General features: G+C 63.3%; 1 protein-coding gene across 1 annotated transcript in view; it reads right to left on the bottom strand.

Moving 5' to 3' along the window:
* Positions 1 to 4,643: 4,643 nt before the first annotated feature.
* The window catches only part of TTYH3 (tweety family member 3), a 28,771-nt gene continuing 23,079 nt past the window's right edge, over positions 4,644 to 10,335 (bottom strand). Inside the window, exons 13-16 of the mRNA XM_077758847.1 lie at positions 10,163 to 10,215; positions 9,845 to 9,920; positions 9,068 to 9,168; positions 4,644 to 7,745 (exon numbers count right to left, since the gene is read on the bottom strand). Coding sequence (XP_077614973.1) covers positions 9,100 to 9,168; positions 9,845 to 9,920; positions 10,163 to 10,215 — 198 coding nt within the window. The 3' untranslated portion in view covers positions 4,644 to 7,745; positions 9,068 to 9,099. The remainder of the gene's footprint in view (positions 7,746 to 9,067; positions 9,169 to 9,844; positions 9,921 to 10,162; positions 10,216 to 10,335) is intronic.

Here is a 10,335-nt window from a genome sequence, read left to right as displayed (position 1 = left end):
AAGTGACCCTCATCTGTGGGCTTTCAGAATCAGAAGTTAAACTGCCACACCGGTGCTCCCCACCCCCACGGGCTTCCGTGCTGCCAGGCGGCAGGCCCTGAGCCAGGTCTGGGAGGTGGGAGGGGTGCGGGTGGGGCCCCCCCCCCGTTTAAATAAACTTCCCTTCACCTGGGGCCATCATGGCCAGTGGACTTCCCCAAGAGGTGCATCAGAGCCACCGCTGCCTTCCGGTGCTGGAGTCAGAAGGCCTTGCAGAAGTGGGGTGGGGAGAGCGGTCTGGGTCTCAGAACAGCAGGGGCGGAGGTGCGAAGGCAGGACTCCTCAGGATGCCTGGAAGGCTGGGAGGGAGGGTGGGCAGCAGCGGGTCTCCACAGCCCTTCCCAACCCCCTGCAGGCAGCTGGGGCTTGCCCAGAGACCCCCTTCCCTGCCCCGGCTTCGCCCTGGGCCTGGGGTCGTGGTGGGGGGGCCACCGGAGCCAGCCCCAGACCAACGAGTCAGCTTGCTGTCGCCCCAGGCCCACCAGCCCACCCCAGCAGAATGTGCTGCAGGTGACCCCCTTCCCAAGCCCTTTCTGCCCAGGGCAGGACACACACAGGCACTTGATACATCACTAGAAGGGACGCAGGGACCTGGGGGACATGGTCCAGGTTACGTTAGAGAACTGAGTAGGGAGCTCAGAGCTGTGGCTGCTCCCCCCACATGCTCCCTAGCATCCCTGCCCAGGCTTCAGCCCCTCCCCCAACCATGTGCAGCCCACCTAGTCCCTGGGTGCTGGTGGGTGGTGAGCACTGGCAGTTCTGTCCCTGCCCAAATTAACCTTCCCGGGACCCACCAGCATCCCGGTTTGTCTAAGGACCCTGTTTGTGCCCTTAGAAGCTCACATCACGAACCTGAATGTTGTTACTGATATTTGGTTCCTGTAATTGTGTAAGCCCAGGCCACTCCTGATGCCCTCCTGTCCCTGGGGGCTCACGGGGGCTGGCCGCTGTGTGTCCTCGTGACTCATTCTGGTAGGACCCTGGACCCTCCACTCAGCGGAGTCCCAGGGCGCCCTAGACCAGACCCCAGTTCCCGGGAACTTGCTGGGGATGCAAAAGGTCCCAGGCTCCTGCCCCGCGCCTCTCGTCCTCCGAGGGCCCAGCGCCCCCTGCTGGGCATCTGCCTCAATCCTGGAGATGCGCACCCCACCACTTACAGACCCTTCTCCTTCAGTCCCCGCCCGCTGTGGGCGTCCCCTCATTCCTGGAAATGTGGGCTCCTGGCTCACAGGCTCGCTCTCCCACCCTGGCCCCTGCGTCCACTACTTGTTACTTCAGTGTCATGATCCTTCCCCCACCCTCCGTCACCCCTGCCTCGTTGGTCCCCACTGCATGGTCGCTCCCCAGACCGTGCCTGCCCCGATCCCACTCTGCCTCCACCTCCTGCCTGTGCAGCTCGCTCCCTCCAACCCTGCTGGGCCCCCAGCTCCCTCACACCTAACAGGCTTGTCCTCTCCTGGCTGGAGCCCCAGGTCCCAGTCACGCCCTTGAACTCACCTTCACGTCCCTTGGCGTCTTGTTTTCACACCCTCTCTCAGGCCTCTAGTGTCCGCCCTCCTGCAGCCTGCACTCCCCGTCCCCCACCCCAGAACACCTAGAGGAAAACTCAAACTCGCCCTGAGTTCCAGATGGGGAATCCCCTGTCCCTACTAGGCCCCTGCCTGCTGTCTGGCTCTCCTGCCTCTCCCCTCTCCCCAGCCCCCAACCACTTCTTTTCAGCCTCCCTCCTTCCCCCACCCCGCCCCCAGCGCTGCCCAAACCACCACTCTAACCCTGGGGCCAGCAGGGTCCCACTGTGACCTAGGCCCCACTCTTCTTGGGGACTCAGGAACACCACTGCATCTATGGGGGCCCCTCTCCCCCCGCCCCCTGCAGCCAAGCCCTGTGCCAGTCTTTCCAATGCACTGTTATCCTAAAACATCCTGATCTTAAAACATGAACGACACAGACGCGCACACTCCTCTGGGCCATGGCCCCTCTGGCTGTGGCACTGTTTTCTGCTTCACGGCTAAACTCCAGGAGGAGTCACTGCTTGCTGTCCCCAAGTCCTCTCCCACGCTCTCCTGAGCCATCTGTCAGGTTCTTGTCCAAGACTCCAGTGGTGACCAACTTCCTGAGTCCACTGGACTCTGTCACCTTCCAGTGTTCATGACCCTGGTTATCGGCAGCACGTGATGTGGTCCCTCACCTCTCCTTGACACTGTGTGGCTCCCAGACAACCGCCTGTCCTGGGCTCCTCCCGCCTGGCTGGTGGTTCCTCCCCAGTCCCAGACCCCAAACAGGGGTCCTGCCGTCTCCGCTTCTGCACCCACTCCCTGGGGGGTGTCATCCAGACTCCTGGCTTCAAACACAGTACCCAAGCCAAAGACTCTGATTGACCGTCACTGCCCGGTGCCCTCTCCTGACCCCCAGACTCATTCTTCCTCCACCTTCCCACACCTCCCCAGGGCACCCCCAATCCCAAGCCTGCTCCTTCCCCAGCTCCCCATCTCAATGTATGACAACACATCCCCACCCCCACCACAGCTCAACCCAAGCCCCATCCCCACAGAGTGTGCCAGGAAGTGCTGCTGGGGCTCCTTCCAGAACCCAGACCTGTCTCACCCATCCTGGGCTGGCCGCCACCCCCTGGCCTGCCCCAGGCTCTGGCCCCGCCTCCTAGCTGCTCTCCTAGCTCCCGTCTAGACTCAGCACCCAGGTCCATCCGTAAATGTTAATTGGTGTCAGTCTGTTCAGATCCTCCACGGCTTCCCTCCCCTCAGAGTCCATCTCTGAGTCCTTATGAGACGCATAGGCCCTCTGTAATCTTCCCAGCTTTGCTTCACATCGGACCGCTCTTCTCTGCTCCTCCACTGCAGTCACCCTCGCCTCCCTGTGTGAACACACCAGGCATGTATCTGCCTCAGGACCTTTGCACTGGCTGTTCTCTCTGGCCAGAACTCTTTCCCCACGTATTCTCAAGACTAGCTTCCCCTGGTGGGCAGAACGGTAGCCCCCAAAGATGTCCGCATCTTAATCTCCTTCACCTATGAATATGCTACCTTCATGGCAAAGGGGACTTTGTAGATGTGAGTAAATTAAGAACCTCGAGACAGGGAGATTGTTATCCTGGATAACCCAGGTGGGTCCAGTGCAATCACAAAGGCCCTTCTCTATAAGAGGGAGGCAACGAGGCTCAGGGTCAGACCGAGACCCGGAGCATGCTATGCTGCTGGCTTTGAAGATGGAGGGGCCATGAGCCAAGGAAGGCAGCAGCTTCTAGAACTAGGGTGTCACTGTACCCTCCCTGACACGCAGACAGGGAAACTGAGGTCCAAGAAGGGCAGGAAGAGCCTGGGCGCTTTGCCTCGAGGGGCTCTTGCCTCGAGGGGCTCTTGCCTTGTGGGTTCCTTGGCCCCATGTCCCTAGTTCTTCCTCCTTAGCACAAGGCACCGTGCGCTCAGTGGTCTCCACTGCCCTGGGTGCTCAGCGTCCCCTCTTCAGAGCTGACCAGTTCTGGGCCCCCTTCCCCCGGAGGCAGCTGGACCAGCCTCACTGCACCCCCACCCCCACCCCAGGTGCTCACAGCAATGCCACCAGAGCCTGGTGTCTTCCACTGGGCCTTTGCAGGTCCCTTGCCCACCTGTGCCCCAAGCATGGGACACAGATGCTTTCCTGATCCGAAGTCGCGTCCCCCCATTACCCAGGGCACTGAGGCCTCCTGTCAGGTGGGTGGGTGGTATTACCTAGAGGGGAAGAAAGTGAACTCACCAGCAACCGTCCAAAGTTCCCTGCTGGACTATGTGGCACCTTCCAGAGTCCATTTCTCAGATGAGAACAAGAATGATTGGTAACCTTAAAGCAGCCAGTTCTTTTGCCAGCAAAAACAAGCTTATTTGGGAACGGCAGAGGAACAACACCCCGCAACAGAAAGGTGAACCACAAACTGAGCCCAAAGTGCGCACGGGGCTTATACAGAGGGAAGAGGGGGCGTGGATGAGGCTGTTCGGGACAAGAGCCCATTGGAGGAGAGCGGAATGGCGGCCTCTCATTGGCTGAGTAGTATGGCTTCTCATTGGCTGGGATGTTCCTGGGCGAGGGGAACCACCTTCCACCTGTCTTGGGGTTGGGTCAGTGGCCAGGAGTTAGGGGCAGGCGCGCCCCTGCTGGCCGCCATGCATACAGCAGGGCTCCTTTCCCCCTCTTCCCGCCACCATCCCACCTGGGAGGAAGGACTCTGGGGAGGCCAGTGGCTGGAGATGCCCCAGGGGAAGTGTCCTGAACCCCAGCTCCGTGGGTTCATCCCTCCTACCTGGCCCCCTCCAAAGCCCCTGCCCTGGGCCAGGCCCGTCACCTCTCCGGGTAGCTGGAGGAACCTCCTCACAGGCGTCCTGTACCCCCTGGCCGCTCCAGCGCACGTCCAGACTGCAAAGTGAGGCCTTTAACAGGTCAAGACTATCGCTGTGGCCCGTCTCACGAGGCAGCCACCTCAGGGACTCCTGGGTGGGCTCAAGGCCACGACAGTGCCTCTCCCACCTCCGGGGGTCTCTTGGCTCCCCAGCACACGACCACACTGGGCACAGACTTGGGCAGGACAGGAGCCAAATCAACTCAGGAAGAGAGGCTTGTTTTTTAAAATTTGTTTATTTTAAAACATGAAACCCAAGCTGAATAGAAACCACAGAAATTACATTGATGAGATTTTTAGTTATTTGCCAAGAAAAATAAAGCCCCCAAAGAAATAAAAATCAAACCCCAAACCCAGTTAAAAAACAAAAACAAAAATAAAAATAAAAACACAGCGACAGCACACACAGCCGTGGCCCTACGGAGGTCGGAGGAAGGCCCTGGAGGAAGGTGCCGAATGGTTCAGGCCTCAGTTCCCCCTTACCGCCCAGGGCATTAAATCTCACTGGGGAGAGGGTGCAGGGGCCGGGAGGGTGGGAGTCTTAACAAAATCATATCGAATGATAGGTTATATATAACAAAGTGGCACAGCACGCAACCATCATGGTCAAATAAAATGTCCCTGCCTGCCCCCAGCTGCGGCCCAGGGAGGCTACCCACCCCTCCTGGGCTGGGCAGGGATCCCAGGTAGGGAGGGAATGGTACTTGGGCTGGAATTGCATAGTGAGATGGGGTGGGTGACACAGCAGGGGACCCAGGGGCAGTGGATGCTGGCACGGGGAGCCCCATCAGCCAGGTGTCCCGGCTGGACCCTGCCTCCCACTTGCCCAGCCTGTCGGGGCCCTGGGAGCCAGCTGGACCCTGCAGGGGGGGGGAGGGGGCGCTTCAAGGCCCCGGGGGGCTCCTCCCTCCCGCTTGCCACCCACTTTGCCAAGGGCCTGCAGGAAGCGAGGCCCAGCGATGCAGGGGTGGGAAGGGATGTGGAGAAGTCACCAGGATGGAGGGCGGTGAGAAAGGGGACCCTGAAAACTTCGAACAAAAAGGAAATCAATGGCAAGACCTGCTCCCCTCCACAGACTGAGGCCTGGGTCCGAGCCCCTTGCGACCATTCTCCTTTTCCTGAACCAGCCTCGGCGAGCAGAAGGGACCTGCTGACGTCGCAGATGGGACAGGCGCACACGCACACGATGCACGGAGGGAACTTGCGGGACAGCCGCGGTCCACAGCCTGTCCGGGCAGCGCCCGCCCCTCATGCTATGTACATTCACATTGCGGGCGGCCTCCCAGAGCTGTGGGTGGCCTCCCAGGGCTGTGGGCAGCTGTTTGTGCTTCTGCGCAGCGGCACCAGGCAGGGCTGCGGGGCCTCCTCCCACCCTGGGCCTGGAGCCCTCTCGCCACTGGTGGAGCCCAGAGAACCTGGGCAGCTCTGCCATGGGGGCCCAGGGCACACAGTGCCCTGCAGTGAGGTTTGGCCGTGCCCATGGGCTCAGACGCAGGGTTCAGGGCCCCAGGACCTCCTAGGGCACCCCAGTGTTTGCCTGCTCATTCCCTTCCCTTCCCGGGGCAGGGGCTTGCCCCAGGAGTGGGGCAGATGTGGCCTGGCCTCCAGCCCACCCACCCGTTTGGTCCCAGACACCAGCACAGGGAGAGGATTGTGGAGGAAGGGCAGGCAGCCTGGCCCCGGGACAGGCACTGCCCCAACTCTGGAAGGAAGAGCCCACATGTCTGTAAGCTGCTTGGCCAGCTGCTCACCTCCCACTGCAGGACCCTGGCCTGGGCCCTCACACATGGCCGCTGATGGTACTCTGACACACAGGCCGGAGCCTCTCCGTTTCAGGCTGGCTAGACCAAGGCTGGGACTGGCAGGGGACACCCCAACCTGATTTGTGGGTGGCCTGCCCTTCATGGCAGGAAACACAGCAAACATTGTACACTAAAGCCAAAGCACCTTAGGGAAGCCTTGTTCCCACTTCACAGGTAGGGAGACTGAGGCCGCAGGGACCTCGGTCCTACAGCCCAAGGGACATTCATTCCCTAGGACACAGTCATCCTGGGGCAGCACCTGCCCAGGACGGCTCCCCAGGCTCCTGGGCTGCCTGTCAGTCTACAGCCCTTCCCCAGCAGCACCCCAACAAGAAACGGCTACTCCAGCCTGATTCCCAGCCGGCCGGCTTAGGCCTCATCTCTGGCCTGGACTCGGGGTTACACGTGCAGGCTCTGCGTCGGCCAGGAGTGCCCGCGGAGGCTGGGTGAGGTTAGTGGTTAGTCCCAGGAGGGGCAGCAGGGGCCCAGGGCACGTTCACAGCCAGCTCAGGTCCAGCCCCATGGCCCGGCATGGGACACTGCGCCTGTCCTGAACAGAGAGGGAACCGAGGAGGGGGAGGGAACCGAGGAGGGGGGCCTGCCCGGCCCGCAGACCTGCCTGCCCCAGGGTGACAAACGTAGTTAGTGCAAAAATGAACCAGACGAGCTGCCAAGTCTCGGGGTGGGGGAGGGGGTTTGGCACCAAGAAGGTGGCCAGCACTGAGTGCACAGCCCGGGCTCAGCGCGGCCCCTGCTGTCCTCCTGCCACCGCGGGGGGCTGGGCGCTGCAGGAGAGAGCACTGCTGGGCAGGAGGCAGAGGAAGTGGAGCCTCCCTGGGAGGCTTCTGGCAACTGGCAGGAGGGGCCTGTGGTCAGTGGAGAGAAAAGGAAGAGCTACAGATGGCACAGAGGCGCCCCGGGAGCTCTCTGCACAGGAGCCTGGCGGGCAGGCACGCACCAAGGTCCCTCCGGGTGGTGCGCACAGCGGGGGTGCTACACAGCCTGTGGACAGAAGCCTGGGGGGCGGGGGAGCACAGAGCTGTGGGAGGAAAGGGGCAGGTTGGGTGCGAGCTGAGAATGCAGGCGTCCCCAGGGTCAGCGAGCTGCAGAGCGAGGGGTGGGGACACGGCACTGAGATGGGCCCAGGGCAGGGTGAACCCAAATCCTCAGGTGGGCAGGCGTGGGGGGCGCGGGCCCAGCGCTGGTGGCATCGCTTGCAGGGGTCCAGGCGTGTGGCCCGAGGTGAGGATGCGGGCCCGGAGCTTCTCACCTCCATGCCCCTGCGGGAAGGGGAGGGGAAGGGCGAGGGGCCGCAGAGGGGCCTACAGCGGGCCTGGCGTGTGTGCGGAGGGTCCGGCGAGTGGTCGCGGGTTAAAGCGGCAGTGCTGGCACAGGGAGGAGTGGGGCAATTGGCACGCGGGCGGGTGGCCAGCCGGGGCTGTCTAGTGGCCGCTGCCGCTGGAGTCGGGGCGAGGCTGGCTGGTGGCGAGGTATTTGGCTCTCATGCTGGAGGTGTACTGGAGGGAGACAAGGGGGAGAGGGGGTCAATGGGGCACTGGACGCAGCCGAGGGAAGGCTTCAGCGAGGTGAGCCAGGAGCAACCGGAGGGCAGGACAGGATGGCAGTGGCCCAGCTGCCAGAGCCTCCCCCGGTGGAGGGGCTCAGGAGTGGCCGGTGGGCTCCATGAGCAGAGGCCAGCCCCCGTGGCCCAGGCTCCTCTCCCGGGGACAGGAGCACACTCAGTGAGGTTGCCTTCCAGGGCTGGGCTGAGGGGACAGGGGTGGGGTGGGGGGCTCCTGCCCCAGTGAGAGAGCATCATGCAAAGGTAGAGTCAGGCTGTGTTCGAGAAAGGGCCAGGGCCCAGGCCACTCTGACCCTTTGCCCCAGGAAAGGAGGGCACACAGGGTCATGCAGTGTCACACAGGCTCCCTGGCTGCGAGCTCCTCCCGGCTCACAGGTGCAGGGACAGAGGTGGCTGGAGGGAGGGCACAGACGGCATGTCTTGGCCGCCCCTCATCCGACCTGAAGCACATTTGTGCGCGGGTACGCTCATGATGAATACACCCACAGAGGAGGCGTGTGTTGCGGCTGGGCAGTGTGCAAGGGCCCCAGGCCCAACGGGACGTGGACAAAGGCCAGGCCAAGTGCCGAGGGTTGCTGGCATCAGGGAGCCTGGGCAGGCTGACCCCACAGGCACGCGCTGATGTCACCCAAGTCCCCAGATGGGGAGGGACAACACTCCTCAGTCCCCAGAGCCCTCCCGAACTCCAGGTGGTGAAGAAGGTGGAAGGTGCCAGGCGGCTGGCCTGGACAGTGTCAGGAGGCCAAGCAGTGGGCGCCTGGGAGCAGGTCATTCCATGGGCACGGGGCAGGGGTGGGATGACACCCCAGACCCCTGAAGGAGCCCAAGCAGGCACGCACACATGTGTGGGGCAGCTGGGGACAGCGTGCACGCTTGCCTGCATGCACCTGTGTGCACTGCTGAACATGCACGGTGGCACCTCCCGGGCCGGGCCTGCTGGCCACACCCAGGGGCCGGGGCAGATGGTCTCCCTGCTGGGAGGTGGTAAGAAGGGCGGGGCTGCCTGCAACTGGGCCAGGGGTAGGGAGGGGGCTCACTGCCCCTGATGTGAGGGTCACCTGCCGGAAGCCGGCACGAGGTTGGACTGGGGGCTGACGAGCTCACAGGCCGGCAGGTGCTGAGCTGTGATGGCCCTGGGGCACGTCACATGGTTCCAAGCCCGGCACTGGCGAGGGGGTAGCAGTGAGCCGAGAGCACAAGGCAGAGAGGTGCAGTGGGCAGGCCGTGCGGGGCAGGGCACCCGGGGCGGGTCAGTACCTGTCACTCTGAGGGCACAGCCGCCACAGCGTTCAGGCACTATCCGTGGGCTTAAACTGCCAGCCTGTGTGGCTGCCAGAATCCAAGGCAGCCAGATAGCGCTAGGAAGGCCCGGGGCAGGAGGGAGGGGTGCAGGAGAGAGAGAGAGAGAAAGGGGGCAGCCTCAACGCCAGGGTGGGGGCCCAGCCCTCAGCAGGCCATGGGGTGCCAGAGCACTGCCGATAAGGAGGGCTGCGAACCTGCACAGCCCTGGTCCAAGGTCTAGGGCAGCCCAGGGTCTGGAGGGCAGGACAGGGCCACCGCACACACACTATTTCTGAAGATGGGTGGCCTTCGGCCCCTCTGGGCCTGTCCTTGGCAGCCCACCTTGTCCAGCAGGGCCACCAGGGCCCCTGCCAGTCTGCAAGCTCCTTCTCTTGGGCACCAAACCTCCCTGTCTCTTCTTTTCTGTCTCGCCCCCGAGACCAGAGGGGATACTGGCTGCAAGTGCCAGAGGCCCAGCTCAGGGAGTCAATGGAGGAAATGAAAGGAAGCGGCCGCCTGAGAAAGGAGATGCCAGGGCCCCTCGGAGTCGAGCTGACTCACCAGGCAGCTGGGGCTCGGGGGTGCCTCACGGCCAGCTCGTGGGCCCGCCTGGCACCGTCCGTGCAGGTCCCGGCCCTGGAGGCTCACCACCGCCCCCACGGAGCCTGCACTGCCCATGAGAGCAACACGATCATCAAGGCAGCCACGCAGCACCCCACCCAGGCCTGCCCCCCACCCCAGCCTGATACTTACTGAGGGCGGTGGGGACTCGCGTCCGATGAGGGGTGTGTTCTCACAGCGCGGGTTCTGGAAGTTGGCATTCTGGCTCCTGTGGTTGAGGGGTGGGTGCTGTGAGTGGCTGCCAGCCGAGCAGAGGCCCCTCCGGAGCCGGGCAGCCCCCCTGCCCACCCACCCCTGCCCGGCCCTCTCCAGCCTCGGCCGTTCTCATCACCACCCTGTATGCAGCCCCTAGCAAGGGCCTGGGGCACCTGTGATGGTGGCATAGGAAGGAGGGCTCGGCCCAGGTTGCCTCGGCCCAGCTCAGCCCACCCCACCTGAATGCCCGCCCACCACGTGGCTGGCTTCGGGCCGTCCACGGCACCCCCACATTCTCCACACAGACCCTGCACCTGACAGAGGAGCCTCACTGTGGCCCGGGCAATCCCACCCAAAGCCCAGGCAGCCCCTGGGGAGGCCCCTTCTGACCCTGCCTTTCAGCTTCCCCGAAGCGGGGCGCACAGAGG

The sequence above is a fragment of the Crocuta crocuta genome, unplaced genomic scaffold (assembly GCF_008692635.1).
Source record: "Crocuta crocuta isolate KB4526 unplaced genomic scaffold, BGI_CrCroc_1.0 scaffold273, whole genome shotgun sequence".
Taxonomy (NCBI): domain Eukaryota; kingdom Metazoa; phylum Chordata; class Mammalia; order Carnivora; family Hyaenidae; genus Crocuta; species Crocuta crocuta.
Note: the sequence above shows the minus strand (reverse complement) of the source record. Positions and strands in the feature narration are given on the sequence as shown.